Source organism: Martes martes, assembly GCF_963455335.1.
Source record: "Martes martes genome assembly, chromosome: 13".
NCBI lineage: Eukaryota > Metazoa > Chordata > Mammalia > Carnivora > Mustelidae > Martes > Martes martes.
Window position 1 is genome coordinate 44,271,098 of NC_137901.1, and position 19,909 is coordinate 44,291,006.

General features: G+C 41.9%; 1 protein-coding gene across 1 annotated transcript in view; it reads left to right on the forward strand.

Moving 5' to 3' along the window:
* CHST9 (carbohydrate sulfotransferase 9) overlaps positions 1-18,751 on the forward strand; it is a gene marked incomplete at its 3' end in the record, with an annotated part of 185,903 nt that extends 167,152 nt beyond the window's left edge. Inside the window, 1 exon segment of the mRNA XM_080822246.1 lies at positions 17,660-18,751. Within this exon segment, the coding sequence (XP_080678372.1) occupies positions 17,660-18,751 (1,092 nt within the window).
* Between the last annotated feature and the right edge of the window lie 1,158 nt (positions 18,752-19,909).

Here is a 19,909-nt window from a genome sequence, read left to right on the forward strand (position 1 = left end):
AGACCCCTTCAGTGCAGATCCCCTGGGCACCCATGAAGAGATTCCTTTTGATTTTGTGTGAACTTTTGTGTGTACGTGCATTTTGTTGAGGAAATGTTCCTTGGTCTTTTGTCAAAATCTCAGGAGTCAAAGAAAGTGTCCTGGAGAGTTTTTTCTACCTCTCAGTAGAGAGAAAAAGTGCTCCCACTTTTCTTTTTCATTAGGCATTACTTGAAACCAATATCATTTCAACTTTATTTGTAAATTAGCACTTACAGAGAACCGATTTCTGTTCTTGTAAAATATACAGACGAGTAGTGAAAATTCAGAGTACCAGGAAGGATCCCTAGTGAAAGCTACCTTGTGTTTATTATCCTCCCTGTGGAAAAAGTTATTATTCATCAAAATGTTATGTTACATTCCATGGTCAGTCATCAAACAAGGAAGGAATAAACGCAATTCTTCGCTGTTTCATCATGGGTATGTGCCTTGCTCAAAATGTATTAAAGGGGAGTATTTTCATCATGCTATTACTGAATAATTAAATTAGGCCAATGTTCTGTGGATGTGGAATAATGTAATTTACTTTGTTGAATGATTAGCCAATCAGATTTCTCTCATTTTCTAAGGCAATGGATTGACTAAAATGTGACCATAAACAAAATAGATTTTATTAGGCATAATCTACTTTGTAAACAAATGAAATTAATTCTCTGCCTGACCTAAAGCTTTGAAAATGAAAGACCAAAATTGAACACATGCTTCCAATTTTGGTTCTGTTACTAAGATGACACTTAATATAAAAGTTACAATTTAACTTCCCCTCAAGTATTCCATACTTGATACTAAATGACTCTTAGAAATATGTTCATCAACAGATGGGAGCCACTTATGGCCTCATAAACTCCAAAGCAAGTGAAATTATCTCAGCAAAATAGAAAGATTACAAGAAAGCCTCATCTGGTTATCTCAGAGATGATTAATGCACTGCATACTGGTTCAATGGCGCAATGAATATTGACAGTTAATCACCCTTCCTCATATGAAAGAAATATGGAGGAGATGAATGCTACTCATGTATGTTTTTAATCAATCAATAAGCAATTTTGGTACATGCCCTATGCTTGGAGCTGAGCTTAGTGCGACGAGATGTGGAGGAAAGTGCCAGCACCGATCCTCTTCTAAGGGGATTATCTCTCTTGGAAGAGAAGACTAACACGCCTTAAGTGCTGCATAGAATGACAGACTGTGTTATTGCTTACTTGCTCCTAACCACCCGGTGTAGACACTGTGGGAGTTCGGAGAAGTCAACAGTCAACGAAAAGAGGCCAGGGAAGGATCATGGAGAACTTGAAACCAAATTTATTTAGATTTGATTCAGCAGGAGGTACAATGAGCTGGCAACAAAGTTTTGAGAATTGAGAAATGACCTTGGGAAAATGAGTGTGTAATTTTCTTAAAACCATATCCTGTATTTTCCTTTTTGCTCTGTCTCCAGTGGTACCAGCCACCAGCCTCTCTCCAGGCTACTCTGCTTCCCCTCCTGCCAGGCCCCTGGTCCGTTCTCCACTAGGCTGGGAGAGTGAGCTTTATAAAACATTAGTCACATCATGTTCTTGCCCTCTCTGAGACCTCCAGAGGCTAATATGATGCTTCTGATGAGATCCAGCATCCTTCCTATGCTCTCCACCATCTGATTGTCCTACAAGATAGAGTCCCACCCTCCTCTTCAATTTCATCTGGTGTCACTGTGCTCTTCCCTCTCGTGCGACAACCACACAGGCCCTACCCTCCATCCTTCCACCTGGCCTGTCTCGTCTTCACACCTAGACCCTTTCACTCACTGCCCCTAATGGACGTGTTTGTCATTCAGACCTCTGCTCCAGTAGCTTCTCCCGAAACAGATCTTCCCTAGCCATCTATCGTCTGTGTTGTCTCCATTTCCTCTCCGCCCCCGCTACGCACACTCCCTTCACTGTCCGCTTTGGTGTTTGTTTCTCACTTACCACCAGTGACTTTTTTTTCTTGATTATTCCTTTGTTTATTTGCACATTAGCTACCTCCACCCACAAGAACATAAGTACCAGGAGAGCAGGACCCTTCTCAGAGTTGTTTGTCCCAAGGCATTAAACAGTACACATATTAGATGTTCAATAAATGTTTCTCAAATGAATGCTTCACTTAATTCATCCTGTGGGCAGGCAGTAACATCCATGTAGGCATGCCAGTAGTCTGGGCATGAAAAAAAATGTCTGTGTGTCCTATATTGATAGTGAGAATGAACACTTTAGAGAAAAACTGAATAGAATTTGGTGCCTGAATATGAAGGGAAGTAACAATCTAAGACAAAGATTAACACGAGGCTCCTGGGGTTACCGCAGAAAGGTGATACTCTCAGCAGAAATATAAAAGTCGTAGTTAAAAGCCACATTTTATGAGTATATACTGCACATTGGGCATTATATATATATTTCATTATTTTTCACAGCTGCATTAGGGAGGCACCATTCTCTGTCTTATGGATGGGAAGCGGAGTCAACTCCCACTAAGTTGTTCAGTTAGAGATGCTATTCCAGTGAGGGAGGTTGATTTGGTAGAAAAGCACTGGTATAATAGTAATTGACAGTTGCACGTTAAGCAACGTGTGTATATCGATCCAACACCAACTCACCACTCATCCTCTCCCTGTGGCCTCGGTCCAGGAGCTTGCCTTTAACTAAAGGAGACCAGAGCCCTGGCGGGGGTCAAGACAGGCAAACTGGCCCTTCCCTGCCGTCTAGTGTCAGCATACCCCTCCTCACTCAGGAGGGAGCGTGCTCTGAACCTGGGAATCTCACTGGATGGATCATGAGTCACAGGTGAGGCAGGAGGCTTTTTCCCATGGGTCTGAGAACTGGTCTAGAAGCGTACCTCCATCTACTTTCAGTCACCATACTGGCTGCAGGCTAGTTACCAGTGGCCTGCAGTTAGAGAAGACCCTATGGAAATCCCCTGTGTGGAGCCTGAGACTTCCTTCCCCCAGTTGTGCACAGCTCTCCCTTGTGTGGGAAGTAGGTGGAATCAAGAAGCTGCCGTGTTATTTCTGAGCGAGGGGTGCCGAGATGTGTTCATTCCTTCCAAGGAGCAGATTACAGCACTGTAAGGAGGCAAGGGAGGTGACGATGCCTTGTCTGAAGGACCTTCAGAGAATTCTGCTTGCTGGCTGGATGATATCAGTGTCTCTATAAATAAGTTAGACAGTCCATCAGTGACTGGATATAAGAAAATTGTAGTTGGCTTTCAACACAAGCCCTGCCCTCCCACTTGGCATTGCTATTCCCAGGGCTCAAGTAGCTTTGGACTAATAGATACTGGGTGGTGGCAGAAGAGTTTCCCCAGGTATATGCTGCTTCCGGGACTTGGGCTCTGCCTAAAGAAAGCAACGGAAAGTGTTGGAGCACCCCCAGCACCACCGCCCACCTTGGCGGGGGTCCCACTCGCACTTACCGAGTCTGGGCTGCAGAGGGCAGGCGCCTCTCTGTCATCCTCCCATGTCCACTCGCAGCTCATTCTATACCAGCTCTGGGGAATGAAGTTGTACAGACCCTGAAGACTCCCAGCCTCAGGCTAAGGGATCGGGACCAGCGCTGCTCATACCTGGCCTTGCGAAGAAAGGGGGACCAAAGGAATATCCACGGCCAGGGCCCTTAATGCTTCTTGGTTTCCATGACTTCTTGAATCAAGTAGACTCACCTTCAGGAGAAACAACTCATTTTGGAAAGCCCAAAAAGCTTCAAAATTTGGGTTAAAATAATATCAGTAAGATAAAATGGGTAAAATTGAAGGCATGAAGAGATAAGACCTACAAATACGCATTTTGATTATCATTTCACTTCGGTAGAGATCTGTTCCTTCTGATGCCCTCATCTTGTAACTCACTCTGTTGCCCCCTGCCTCTCTGTCCCTCTCCTTTGTTGTGAGTTTGTTTTACTTTCTCCCTGGGCATTCTTTTTCACACTGGAAACCCCAGTCAGCATGGCCTCACGATCGCCGTGGCCTGATCTCGTGCCTAAGGCAACCCTCTCTTCCTAGTGCAGGGCCCAGGTAAGCCATGGGGGCACTGAAGGCTGAGGGGCCTGCTCTGGACTGAGAGGGCTGGGCCAGGCTTTGGGACGGCAGCCTTGGGTAAAGCTGAGTTGTCAAATACGCAGGCAAGTAAGCCAGAGAGGCCTGTGTGGCGCTCAAAGGTGCTGACACAGGCAAATCTGATCCGGGGCTGGCAGACACTTAACCAAATAAGACGAATGGAATGTGTTCCTGCCAGTGTCACTGTGGCTCTCACAGCGTGGCCCTTCCCAGAACTCAAGTGGCTTTGGACTGATAGGCGATGAATGGGAACGAAACAAGCCCTGGAGTACACACCACTTCCTGGGACTGGGTTCTCGCCCACGCCAACGCCCTCACCACCACCATGGCCTTGACGCAGCTCCTCTCTTAGACTCTGCGTCTCTTTAAGGCTGTTACTTTTTTTCTCTTTACCGATAACTAGTTTTCCAGCCGACAGCCAGAGGAGAGATGGATTAATGGGCTTAACTAGTCACTGTCCACACCCCTGAGCAGAGGTGATCACTCCGAACTTTCTTACTGGTTGCCAGCTGGCCTAGGGATGAGCTGCCTTTACAGCAGGTGCTCACTCCTAACTGGTGTCCACCCCCATCACATCGAACAGGAATAGGACCTGTTGCTCTAGTCCCTTCAGCCTGAAGCTGGGAAGGCGGGCCTTCTGCATGAGCTGCCCAGTGTCAAGGAACAACCAGAGAAGAAAGGCACAGAGACAGGATGTGTTAACATTTTGGAGAAACCTACTATATGTCAGACACTGTACTGGGCTCTTTGAAACTGCATTTATCTAATGTGTTCTCAAAAAAACTCCTTTTTTTTTTTTTCTGCCACCAGCGTGTCAAAATCAGAGGGCTGAGATTTTAGGATGGCCTTGGGTAAATGGGTCCAAAGAGGTTTTTTGGCTCAAAGTTGGTTCTAGGTCACAGGACTGCCTGCTCTGGGCAAGAGAAACTATATAGTCTAGTTCAGCACAGTAAGATGAGATTCCATAAGGGGTTCCTTTTCTCAGCCTTATTTTATACATATGTACACAAACGCACACCATGAACATCTCCAAAGGGCAAGTGACACTTCCAAAGGGAGAGGTGTTTGGGATCCTGGATGCCAGCCAATGCCATCACTTCCCTTTCAACATGTCCAAGAACAAATATTAGGATTCTCACTTTAAAAATGGAAAAACAGAACTAGAATGTTAATTGACTTTCTGTAACAACACTGGCTGTGTCTTTGTAATATCCTCTCATCTCTTAATATTTCCTTGCATTTTGGCCAGACTTCCAGCTGACTACCGACACCTGTGACTCACTGCCTGAAGGAGCTTACCCTGGCTTCCTGTAGAGCAGCTTAGAATTGCCAGACCTCTTCCCTGTAGGAGCCTCCAACCATGGCTGATGGGATTTGGTGGGATAACTCTGGAGCTCTCAAAGTTCCCCAGTGGACCCGAGATCCAGTTCCTACTGGGCTAACTTTCTTTAAAATTCACCCTATCCTCTCTGCCTTCTCTTCCCTATCTTATTTTCCTATTGTCCTACACGTATTTGCTAGAATCTACTCCAGATTAGCCACTTGCCTCACATCTTTGACTCAAGGTCTGCTTCTAGGGAATCACAAATAGACACTGCCCTCAAATCGCCCAATGAATATGTGGAAAGCCTGGTGGATCTGACTCAAAATTAAATGTTCTTTATATTTTGTGGATCTATCCAGCCACCATGTTGTTGGCCTCACAGCGGCTTTCTTCTCTCTTGCACTTATATCTCCATCCTATGGAAGCAGCCAAGCCCCCTCCTCCACGGCTGACTCAGGGCTCTGGCCTTTCCCGGCCCCCTGGTCCACCCCAAGTTAGTCCCTGCTTTCAGTATCTCCCCATTTACTCATTCCCCTTGCTTGCTAATGCATACCTATAACATCAAAAGAGAGAGAAAGAGGGGGGGGGGAGGAAGGAAATAAGGAAGGAAGGAAGGGGAAAAGGAAGAGAGAAAGGAAGAGGGAGGGAGGGAGGAAGGAAGGAAGGAAAAAAGAAGGAAGGAAGGGAGAAAGGAAGAAAGAAAACTTCACACATAGGCTTCCAACCCAGGGCAGCAGGCTCCCTCTTCCCCATTACACCCCTGTAAACAAGAGCAAGAATGGTCTAGCAACTGCGTTGTCTAGAAGAAGGTGTCAGAGTCAAGGTTGCCTCCTCCATGTCTCTTCCAGAACCCTCTCAGGTATACACACTCTTGTTTTTGTTCATCTTCAGTGCAAGGGAATAAGCAGCGGGTTGACAATTAGTAATTTTTAGAAAACTCAGCACCAACTTGGAGATATTAGAGAGTCCTATTCCAAATCGATGAGATATCTACAATTCCGGTGAGCTATCAAAATCCTTGCAGCGCAACATCCACTTATCTCCTCCTTCTTTTATTGCAAATTTCATTGACTGTACTTGTCACTCTCCTCCCCACTGGACACGTGCAGGGCACACCCCGGAGACAACATGGCGAGGATCAAACATTTGGAATGGATTTCACGTTAACCCCCTGCAGCTCCTCATTAAAGATTTGAGTTTCTTTAAAAAGCAAAGTGTTGTACTCATCCTCTCCTAGAATGGAAGTAGAGAACTGGACTGTGTTCCTGACTCTGCTACTGACTCCACAGAATGATCTTGGGCAAATTACGACGCAAGTAGTTTTATTTATCCACGAATTTGAAAACAATAGCCTCATTTTTCTCAAGAAACCTTAGAAGAAAGATAAAATGATAAATCTATAAAAGTACAATGGACTCCTTGGACAGAAGCCTTACCTACTTACATACATCGAGATTATGTCTGTTTCCAGGTTCCACAGGTCTCGCCAAACCAGAGAACAGCACTATTCTCAGTAGAAACTTCCTCCTTGATGTTGACATCGCCCTACATCCTCATCTTTTACGTTTTTTTGGCTTTAAGGGAAAAAATAGAGAGAGGAATTAAATCCAAAATTGAGAGGACTGGCAAATGAAATTAGAATTTCAGTCCCTGCGTCCAAGTTGACTACAGAAATGAGCTCGTTGGACCAGTTGGAATAATCTCAGTATTGAAAGTGTTGTTTTGTGTTCAAGCAGCTTCAAAGATTTGAAGGTGGCAGCTGAGAGAGAACCAAAAGTCACTAGTTTCTCTCCCCCGCCCCCCCTCCCCCAGCTTCACGTGCTCATTATTTCTTCCTGGGACTATAAGTGTGCTTTCTTTTCTTCTGTTTTCTTTCATCGTCTTTATCACCACTCCCACTGATTTTTTTTTCCTTTCCCATTTCTGTCTTTCAATTGTCTTCTGCCTTCTTTCTTCCACTCAGCTTTATCCCCATTGAGCATTTATCATGGACTCATTTTTTTTTAAAGATTTTATTTATTTGACAGAGAGAAAAATCACAAGCAGGCAGAGAGGCAGGCAGAGAGAGGGGGAAGCAGGCTCCCCACTGAGCAGAGAGCCCGACGCGGGGCTCGATCCCAGGACCCCGAGATCATGACCCGAGCTGAAGGCAGAGGCTCAATCCACTGAGCCACCCAGGGGCCCTTATCATAGACTCTTAAGTTTGTCGTGTTTTAAGTGAGAAGAGGAGAAAAAGACTGAAAAAGCAGAGGAAAAGCATTCCTATTCACCTAGAAAATGCTTGTCACATAGACATGCTCATAAATATTTAAGGAACAAATCAATAAAAATACCTAATATTTATAGAAAACAAACTTTGCATTAAGCACTCCACACACACTTCCTATCATTCAACTACGCTGCAAGGTAGATGCTTTATTATCCCCATTTTAGTGACAAGGAGGCTGAAGCTTAGAACTAAAACAGGGTAGCCAGGTTTGCTCTGATAGAAAATGATAGAAACAGGGGCCACAAAACCAGGTCCACATGACTGAGAAATCCCAGTTCTCAACTACCATCCTCCCTTGTGGCAGACATATGCTTTATGCTTTACTTACATCGATTCATTAAATGGGCATTAAACGGGGAGTAAATTGCTTGATGTATGGTGCAGCTGAAAAAAGCCACGGATGAGTAAGACCGAGATGGGAAGCACGACTTCAGCAGTAGCTGTGTTAACTTGGGTCGGTTATGTAAACTCCCTGAGCTTCGAGCCCTTCATCTGTAGAATGAACATATCCGTATCTCATTTTGGGGTTGATGCAGTGGTTAAATTAGCTTGCTCCATTCCCCTGGCCTTTTAACTAGGCAAACACAATGAAGAAGAATATTCTAGAAAGAGGACATAAGTCACCGAGACAGGAAACAGAAATGATTTTGCACGGCACACACTTTCTCCAAGAAACCCTCCCCACCCTCCAAGCTGGGATTAAACGCCCCCCCCCTTTTTTTATGCTCGCCTAGCATCACCTCCTTCCTGTCTTGTCTCCTGCTGTAAGTGTGATAATTCTTGGTTTTCTCTTCTGTTTCTCCCTCCCCACCCCCTGCCCCTGAGGCTGCCCCATACGAACAGGGACCAACTATGACTTGCTAGCTCTACCTCCAAAATGCAGCCCCATGCCTGGCACCCAGTAGGTGCTCAGGAAACATTTGTACGATGTGTAACTAAAGATGGAAGAGTGGGGGGATAAGAATGGAGGAGACAGGGCTGATGGCGCTGGGTATTGGGACTGGATGCTCACATGCATCTCCCATTGTCCCAGTGTTCTGCTGGAAATGCAGTCTGTCTTCATCCCTCTCATAACTAAACAATCAGCTTCGGAAGCCCTTGGCTTGAGAGTTGAGAGGAACAGCTGTGGCAAGGAGGGACCAGACAGAGACCCATTGGTTTGCATCCTTAGGAAGGACCCACTTTCTAGCAACCCACCCACTGCCATCATCACCCTTATTAACCACTAGAAATAACTACAGCTTCAGGAGGGTCTGAAGAATTCTAACTCGCTCATATCTAGAAAGAAGATCAATCACAAAAGATATATTACTAAAAGTAATGTTATGTCATTAAACTAGAAAAATGTCAAAACTAAGTAATAGGAAGGGGCACATCTAATCACCAATATTTTTTTTTTTTAAAGATTTTATTTATTTATTTGACAGACAGAGATCACAGGTAGGCAGAGAGGCAGCCAGAGAGAGAGGAAGGGAAGCAGGCTCCCTGCTGAGCAGAGAGCCTGATGTGGGGCTCGATCCCAGGGCCCTGGGACCATGACCTGAACCGAAGGCAGAGGCTTTAACCCACTGAGCCATCCAGGCGCCCCATCTAATCACCAATATTAACATCACCAAGGGCAGCTGTTAATAGACCACAAAGTTACCCCCACAAAAGACACAAGCACTGCGGACACTCTGAACTCAGAAAAAAACCTGGGCTCATGCAATGTCCTTTTTCTCAAGCTATGTGCCTTAATCGAGTTACTTAATGTTTTTGAGGCTCCATTTGTTCATCTGTACAATGGAAATGGAAGATGACCATAACGATAGGTGCTGATGGGTTACGGGTCTGGCACCTGGCAGGCACTCAAAACCGGCAGACGCTGTGATCATTATGGCAGCTCTAAGGAACACCTTCAAGGCCTAGAAATTCAGCTAGAACCTCCCCCAGCCAACAACTTCAAAATCCGTATACCCAGCTTTGGAGTCCTAATACCAACACCCTTATCTCTCAAGGGCACCTCAAACTCAAAAGGTCTGAAACTGAAGATAGTGAATACTTACACCCACCCCATAGCCTCCCGTGGTACCTTCTACTCCCTCTCTGGGATATGGAGAGGCAGTCCTTACACTTCTTTTGCCCCCACTCTTACAGTCTGATCAATTTCTTAAATTTACTTCAAATAATTCCCTTTTCCTACATTCTTACCTCATTGCCTTCGTTCCTATCCTAAGAATTCCTCATGGGCTGTCACACTTGTCTTCTACATCTAGATCTGCTTACCCCCAGCTGCACCTCCCCACTGTGGCTAGAATGTTCATTCTAAGTCCCTGCCTTATGGGAAATCCCTATCATCTACATGGCAAAGTCTAGACTCTTTATATGGGTGTGAGGAGTTGATCCCAACCTCAACTGCCTCTCCCTCTTATCTGCACCTCATCCTCCCAAGTGTCTTCTCATTATCAGCTTGGATAGTCTTTCCCATCCCTGGCTTGTTGGCCTACCAACTCCCCAGTATCCTCCCAGATTCATCCAGGCTTCACTACTCTGTGAAATTTTCCCCCACAAAATTTCTTCAGATAAACTAAGTGCTCTTGCCTCTGTTCCCCAATACCCTATATATCCTTTTATTATAGCAATTATCACATTTTTTTCATAAACTCCTTTTTTTATCAATCCAATTAAACTTTGACCTCCTCAGGGGGCTGTAAAATTTATCTATTTTATCTTTGTTTCTACAATGCCAAACGCAGCATATAGTAGTAGTTCAATATATGTGTGACAAATGAATGATCAAATTCCTTCAGTTACATAATAACACATTAGTAGATCAAGTTTTACAGAAGTACAGTACTTATCAACTGCATAAAGCCAATATGAGTTAATTACCCAAATAAAGGGAAATATGGGAGTGATAAGGCTCTTTACTTCAATTAAATGCAAAACATTGGTTTATTCAAGACTATTCTAGATGCTAGTGGGGGTTCCACAGATGTATACACTGACCTTTAATAAGCTTAAACTAAATGGGAGGGACAGTCACCTAAACATCCAACTGTAACAACTAACAAGGGTAAAATAAAAGGTGCTCAACAAAAGACTTAACACTCAACCAGGTCAGACTTGCCTTTATACCCTGCTGTCCCAGCCTCTATTAGAATGCTGCTGAGCCTTTGCCACTGTAATAATAGAGTAATTAATTGCGTGATTATTTGCTTAGGGTCTTTTCCCCTATAAGAATATCAGCTCCATGTGGGCAAGAATCACATTTGTTTTATGCAGTCCACCATCCTGGGCATCTGGCCCTGTGCCTTGTGTGCGGTAGACCCTCAATGAGTTTATAGGAAGAAAGGGCAATTAATGTCAATGCACAGACGAGGCATATGAAACAGAGGCCTTAAGGACTAAGAACAAAGATTTCAGATTTACTGCGGAGTTCATGAATAGTCCACAATTTTTTTCCATTAGATTTCTTTGAATACTCATTTTTTTCACCTGTAATGATCTATCTTTCACCTGACTTGTCAAGCAGATCCATTCTTCAAAGGTATTTGTGGAAAACTATAGCTTTCTGCCTTGGTGTACAATTTAGCTGTGGCTGAAAGAGTTTTCCCAATGAGAAAATCAAATAACAATGTGAGCTGGAATAAAATCACTTTTTTCACAGGTGGTGCAGACGAAATGCTAATGTTTTAAAGAGAGCAGAATCCCTTGCTGGAGTCGTGGGTGGTTTTCAGGGGGAGAGCAGGATTTTCTATCAGCCTAGGAGATTTGGAAAGTCCCACGCAAGAAGGAGAACGTGAGTGAAGGGTGAGAGCCCAGAGGAAGCAAGTAGAAAATTGTATACATCAAGACAGGAGCAGAGCACAAAGTGACCAGCCCAGTGGCGACAGACGGCTGATGCCAGCTAAGGAATCGGGACTCGGGTTTATATATAGTTGAGCCCGTTCCAGATTTTAAGGGATGAAAAGTAAGATGTTTTAGGAAGACTTATTTGGCAATAATTTTCAGGGAGACCAATTAGGATACTAAAGAATATCCAATTAAGTGATAATAAATGAAAAAGAATTTTAAGAGGCATTTTGAGATGTAGATTGACCAATTTACTTTCTGATTGTTAAAGCATCTCTCAGATTTTGTGAGTGGGTGGCCAGAATGTAGTAGAACCATTTCAGAAATAGAAAAAAGCGCAGGAGGAGCCACTTTGAGAAGGAACAACATACATTTGGCTTTATAGACATTTGCCTTGGGGACAAGCAGAACAAGGTGTCCTGAAGGAAAACGGGGATGGAAGAGTCTGCTCTTTTTATTACTGTTGTGATTGTTAACAGCGTGGTGATGATGGTGGTGAAAATTCACTAGTATAAGCTTAAAACTTAAAATAACATCGTCTCATAGGCAAATTATGGAAATGGCCCAAGTGTCCATTGACTGATGAATAGACAAAGAAGATGTGGTGTGTGTACACACACACACACACACACACACACACACACACAATGGAATATTACTCAGCCATAGAAAAGAATGAAATCTTGCCATTTGCAATGACATTGATAGATCTAGGAGGCATAATGCTAAGTGAGATAAGTCAGTCAAAGAAAGACAAATACCCTATGATTTCATTCATTTGTGAATTTCACTCAAACAAAACAAATGAACAAAGGGGGGGGAGAGACAAACCAAAAAATGGACTCTTAACTATAGAAAATACACTGAAGGTTCCCACAAAGGAGATGGGTGGGGGATGGATGAAATACATGATGGGGATTAAGTGTATACTTATCATATGAACACTGAGTAACGTATAGAATTTTTCAATTACTATATTGTACACCTGAAATTAATATGACACTGTATGTTAACTGTACTGGAATTAAAATTTAAAAACTTAGTAAAAAATAATAATAAAATAAAATGCCTTTAATCTCAGTTTTAGTAATCCAAACCCTTCAGTCATGGAAAGCCTTTGCTGTGATTGAAGGGAATGGAGTGGGGATGGGGATGGAGAGGGAGGCCACCACTCCCTAGTAATGGTTTTTCTAAGGTGAGGTGATGGTGAGATAAGGGGCACGAGGAGGTCTAATGGCCTTCCAACAAGAAGCTTCCTGGGGTGTCAATACTTAGAATTAACCTTAGCCCATCCCTTAATTTAGAGGTGAGGAAACTAATTAATACTCAATAAACTAACAGGAGATTGAAGTCTCATTTATGAACAATGAAATGCCCTCCTGCAGTTTCTCCCTAGCCCAACTTGTCATTAGCAAGCAGCTTAGGGAACAGGGACTTCCATCTGGTCCCTGTGAGGGCTGATGTGACATCCCTACCCATAGAGGACTGTTTGTCTCTACTTAACTAAAATATTCCACCCACCATATTGGATGTCTTTCTCTCCTGGATGGTATGAGATGAACTATTATTTTTTCACTTTCCTTTGCAATACTCTGTTGAGTGGTCAGTCCCTCAAATGCCATTACCGCCTGCAGAGTGCCCAGAGAGCTTGTTTAAGTTAGTCGGGAGCCCCACCCCCAGAGATTCGGCTTCCATGTGTCCACAGTGAGGCTGGAGGATGCTGGCGAGCCTCCAGACGTTCCCAGGCAGTAGGGAGTGACTTTGAACCAATCTGATTTGCCCGGCAGGTAGGACTCCAAGCCCTCCATGCCTACTTCATGAGCGGGGCTGTGTTTACCTATTTTATTTGTGTTCTCTTCTGCCAAAGATTTGTTTGAATACAGATTTTCAGCACCTTAACAAGAATTGGCAAAGTATTTATCCAAGTTAACCTTGACCTTTTGATTAATACTGTTTCTTCGACAAGGTTATAAAACAATTGTGTGGAAGCCCATCACTAAATCAAAATCACATTTACCGCAAGAAATAAAGCAAAGGAAACTTCTATTTTCATGAAAATCTTTGTCCTCCATCATTGCTCTCCAACATAGATGAAAATGTAAAATTTCCGAATGTCATATTGTCTGAGGCACTGCCTGATTTTTAAATGTGTAGTAGTCATCAAAAAGAAGGTGAATTCCTCCTTTTTGGTATTTCAAGACAATCTAAAATATCCCTAGTAAAAATGATTTGTATTTTCAAGTGACTGTGCAAGCACAACTCTCACTTTGTGTACATGAGAAGGACGTCCTGGTTATGTGCTGCACTGTTTTCCTATTTAGAATAACAAAAAAACTATTTAGAATAACAAAAAAACTAGTCTCTTTGATTTAAAAAGAAGGGAAAAATTAATCCATTAATTAATTGATTTAAAAAGTAGAAGAAATCGTAATCATGATACAATCAAGGTATAACCACTATCGATGTTTTAGGAGAAGTTTACAAAGACCAGAAGCTGGCATTGGCAAGAATACCCTGGTAGACTTTTTTGTAAATTTATTTTTTATTTAACTAAATATGGTATAAAGGCTGGTGGAAGTGTAATATAATTGTGTAAATAAATCCTGTTAATAGATGTACAGATACATTTTTTTACTGTATCTTTTGAAATAAAGAATCCACCTCTGGTTTTAAAAAATCACATTTTCACCTTGAAACTTGTGAAATAAAGAATCCACCTCTGATTTTAGAGAGTCATGTTTACTCATTGAACAATTATTTATTGATCATTTTCGATGTGTCGGGCAACATGCTAGGTACCAGAGATCCAAAAGAGAACAAAAAAGATAAGACCTCTACAGTCATACTCTAGTGCCATAGAGGTAGGAAAAGGAGGAGACAACATAGAAGTAAGTAAATGAAATCATTTCACGTTGCAATAAATGCAATGAGGAAAATATCCAGGGTTCTTATGGGGGAATCTTATATGGGAGAGAATCTCAGAGGAGAACATAATTTAGAGAAGGTGGACAGGGATTGTTTCCCCACAGAGGTGATTTTCTGAGAGTGAAGAGAAGAACCAGGTGTGCTGGCTCCTAAGAGCTTGAGTAACATAGTGAGAAGTAGAGAATTGCAAAACTGGAAGTAGTGATGAGCTGGAAGGTTAGGGGATGGTGGTCAGAGAGATGATCGAAGTGGCTCAGACTCTGGTGGTGGCAAGGTCCACGTGCAATGAAGAACACTTCAGTTAAAAGTGAAGTGGTTGGGATGCCTGGGTGGCTCAGTCAGTTATGCATCTACCTTCAGCTCAGGTCATGGTCCCAGGGTCCTGGGATCGAGCCCCACATTGGGCTCCCTGTTCAGCGGGGAGCCTGCTTCTCCCTCTACCTTTCCCCCTGCCCAACCTCACTCGATTGCTCTCGCACTCTCTCTCACAAATAAATAAAATCTTAAAAAAAACAAAAAACAAAAAACGAGGTGGTCAAGGGGCTGAGAGTTCATTGGGTGTCAGTGTCATCAGACAAGAATGGGGATGAGAAGTAAAGTCTAAGCTAGGACCTCCCTTCAGTGCATGAAACAGAAAGATTGGAGCAAAGGCAGCTGACAGTGTAAGGAGGAGGAAGGGAAGTTCAGCAGGACACATGCACTTCACAGAAGCAGAAGCTTTTGCTGGTGGACATGTTCTGGAAGCAGCAGTAAAGTCCAAGGAAATCATTCCCTTCCCTTCTGGCCTGAGAGACAAGTGGTTCAAGGAAATAAAGTTGTGTCTACTTGAGAAAGTACAAGGGAAGCAGAGTCTTGGGGGCCAGCCAGGTTTCATGTAGAGAAAGTCATGGGAAACAAACATTCCAGAAGTCTCTGGAGATTAAAGGGGAATTTGATGACCACAAGCAGAAAGTCCAGAGGGCACTGTGGAAGGCTGATTTCATTTTTGTTCTTGTCAGTGGGGCAGGGAGAGAACTAATTAGGGTACATGTAGAGACACACAAATTACAGTCTGGATAATAATGGACAGCTGGGAAATCTTGAAATTTACTAGGTCACTGGGATAAAACATTATTACTACTACTATAAAATAATAATAATAGCAATTATTATTTATAGTTGTAGTAGTAGAAGAAGTAGCAGCAGAAATACATTGACAGTTTTATATCAGGCTTATGCTAAGTACTTTCCATGCAGTCAACCAATAACTCCATGATCTTCCAAAGCTCAAGTCAAATTTCACATCATCTGTGAAAATTTTATGGACTTCAGGTCATTGATAAGAAGAGTAAAGATGGATTCAGGGTTTTGACGTCATTTTGGCTGTCTCTGAGAAGACAGAATACAAACGGTTTTAGAGTTGGCACTCCAAACGTTTGACTTAATTGTAAGGAAGAGTTGGGCAGCTGTTTTATGTGGCTACCAAGTTGCTGTATGATGATGAGGGGTTATTCACACAATCTCCTTGCACCAGAAAGAAGCAGTCCCCACCCCGACCCCACCCCACTTAAATCTCAGCTAGTAGAAGGACAATGATACCCGGAGGTGGTTCCCATTCACAAGACTTTATTTCTCTGCTCTTTTGTTCAATTTGCTAGAACATTCCTAATCAACCTGGAAGACCTAATTCCATTTATTCATTCAACAAATATGTGAGAGCAATTATAGGCTATTGACCATTCTAAACACTGGGGATACAGTGGTTAACTGGATGGATGGATGGAAGGTTGGATGGTTGGATGGATGGATGGATGGATGATAAATAGATAGAGAGATAGATAACCTCTAAGAAACTTTCCCCACCACTCCCTTCACCACTGGGCTGGTGGCCCCATACATTACTCCCACAGCACATTATTTATTCATTAGTTTTCCAACAACATGCTGACAATTCTATATGTATATATCCAGGCCAGTCTTCTCAACCATCCTTTTCAAGTCTAAGTGAGATCATGTTACTTCTCTGCTCAGAGCCCTTCAAAATATCCCTAGTTTGCCCAGAGTAAAAGCGAAAGTCCTTAAAATTTTTATCCCCAAGAGACAGTAGCACCTTGTAAATCCCGTTTTCCATGTCTTCCCTTATGTAGCCATTCATTGCCAGAACCATAGGAAGGATGTAGTCAGATGAACAGTAGATGGTAGGTAGGCTGATTCATCCCACTGACAAGAGAACTAAATTCTTGTTCTGCTTTTCATACAATTTTATATAGCAGGGTATCAAGTAAACTTTTCTGGATTCCCTAATTCTTCACTTGGGAAGGAGGAAAGGTTTTGTACATGAATGAAATTGCATGATTATAGTTATTAAGTTATTATGATAAACAAATTTTATGAAATAAAACATTTCCAAGGGAAAAAGATATCTCTTTTTGCAAATGCTTGAAATACTGAAAATGGTCTTGAGGATTTTATAGTTAGCTTTGCTACAATTTTAAGTTGTAATTTATGACTTTGAACTCATCTGTGCTTTATAGTATACCCCAAAAGCAACAACAAAAAAAGTTCAATCCAAATACAGCTGCATTTTGTACTTACATTCAGTGCACTAGTGCTGAATCAGTGCTGAAGATAATATGTTCCTGAATAGCTCAAGAATCATTGACCTACAGGATGATGGAGTACGTTCTATTGTGTTTACAGGCAAAGCTAAGATGAAAATTCAGGATACTCTCCTTTCCATCTTGTGGTTACCGTGTGTGTGTGTGTGTGTGTGTGTGTGTGTGTGTTTTGGAAGGTTACGTAATTGATAACCATAGATAACAAAGAGTGTACAAAAACAATAACTGATTCACTATGATCATGGATTCAAAACAATACTAGTAGTTTTATCCCGATAATACTCATAATATAGCACGAAAAAATCTATTAATGTAATGCAGCACATTAACATTAAATGAATGATAACATATAAGTAACCCAAATATATATAATATAAAATGTGAAACTTTGGTTTAGAAAGAAGCATAGAGACCATTCTTCATTGTTATATTTTCTCTGAAGAAGCTTAACTACAAAATGTATAGTCAGCACGCTTTGCTCAATTGTTTTGGCAGCTTACATGAAATGTGCTCTCCTCAATAGTATTCTTAAACAAATATGTTATGATTCTTGTATAACCAGGTTTGTGAATATGCTTTCAACTTTTCTCCTTCTCCATTTAACAGAACTCCAAGTTCCATATAACTGAGGCTCCCAAGGGAAAAAAGGAAAATCTTCTGCTCAACTCTGAGAGGCCAACGAGGCTCTTAAGAAAGACCAGCCACCCCCAAGGAGAGGATGGAGCTTTACGTAAGACCACAGGGTCACCAACAATTCAGCTGAGTGAAAAACATGAAGGAAGTAGGACTGTTTTTAAGAAGTTCAACGAAATGAAGTGGCCGTTGGACATCCGCCCGTTAAACAAAAGTTTAGTCAAAGACAACAAATGGAAGGAAACAGACGTGGCCCAGGAGACACGCAGATCTTTCCTTCAGGAGTTTTGCAAGAAATATGGTGGGGTGAGTCGTCCTCAGTCACATCTTTTTCATATGGTATCCAGGATCTATGTGGAAGATAAACACAAAATCTTATATTGTGAGGTACCCAAGGCTGGCTGCTCCAACTGGAAGAGAATTCTGATGGTACTAAGTGGTTTGGCTTCGTCTGCATACAACATCTCCCATGATGCTGTTCACTATGGGAAGCATTTGAAAAAACTAGATAGCTTTGACTTAAAAGGGATAAACACTCGTCTGAACACCTACACCAAAGCTGTTTTTGTTCGTGATCCCATGGAAAGGTTAGTGTCAGCATTTAGGGACAAATTTGAACACCCCAATAGCTATTACCATCCGGTATTTGGGAAAGCGATTATAAAGAAATATCGGCCAAATGCCTGTGAAGAAGCACTAAATAATGGATCTGGAGTCAAATTCAAAGAGTTCGTGCACTATTTGCTGGATTCCCGCCGTCCCGTAGGAATGGACATTCACTGGGAGAAAGTCAGCAAACTCTGCTATCCGTGTTTGATCAACTATGATTTTGTGGGGAAATTCGAAACTTTGGAAGAAGATGCCAATTACTTTTTACAGCTTGTGGGTGCTCCAAAAGAGCTGAAATTTCCAAACTTTAAGGATAGGCACTCTTCTGATGAAAGAACCAATGCTCAGGTCGTGAGACAATATTTAAAAGATCTGACTAGAACTGAGAGGCAATTAATCTATGACTTTTATTACCTGGACTATTTGATGTTTAATTATACAACTCCATTTTTGTAGTTTGCATTCATTTTCTAAAACCCTGTATTTACTCCATGATGATGGCCTCCAATCAGCTAACTGTAATTTTCCTACAATTCTCTGTAAGAGAGAGAATTTAACTAAGTGCAGTTGTCTCGATTTAATGAAGATTTTTCCCAGATAGTTTGACACCAATTGGCACAAAGTTATAGGAAAATTACCTTACAGAGACATGTAAACAACTTGAGTTGCTCTCAAATGTTTGGGAAATAGCTGCTTTTGCATTATGGATTATATTATAGAAGCAATAACCTAGCCAGATGCTGCACTAGCTTCAACAGCCTCTTGCAATGATAGGAAAAGGGATCTAAAATAGCATGAGTATATGTCTACATCCTGGAATTTGATGTCTAAAGTGCATGGATGTATTTTTAGCGGTCTGTGACATACTACTCACACACTGGAGAATTTTCTTACACCCCGGAAATCTTTCTATCAACTGTGATGATAAATCAATTTTGAAATAATATTTTGGACCTAGGCATTTAACTTTAGATTGGAAGGCATATGTGATTTACAATATGAGAATATAGCAGAAAAACCAGATGAGGCTATGGCTTTTTATATTCAACAGCCAATAAAAAATGCACAGCATGCTACGATCAAAGCAGCAAAAACAACCTTCCCCTTCCAGAAAAACTTAAGGGAATTGATTCTGTTTTCTTTTGAGCCCTCTGTGCAGAGACAGAATGAGCATAACCACTAAAGGTCTTCGCTTCTGAAGCAGGCGGTTGAGAAGTTTAAGCCTCATCAGATATAAATGTGCTCCTAATTCTGGTTTAATTGGGCAGAAGGGAAATTGTTTCAGGATGGAATAATCATCAAAAACAAAGTTGCCCCTCTGAATGTAGACCTCAAACAATAACAAAGTTTTATAAGAATATTATTTGAATCAAAGCATCATGTGCGTAGCTTTCTTTGCGGAATGTGCTCTAAGAATAGCTTTTGTTTCCAGTCTAATTACTTAGCTTGGGAATGATTTTTTAAAAACTCGTATACCACTTCAAAGATAGGTTATATTCTAGAGAATAAACAAAATTAGAGCCCTAGAAACATTTTTAATAGGCTTATGCATAAACAAATTAAGGCATTTTCTTTTTAAGTTTAAATATTCTATACTAATGCAAGACACCATTG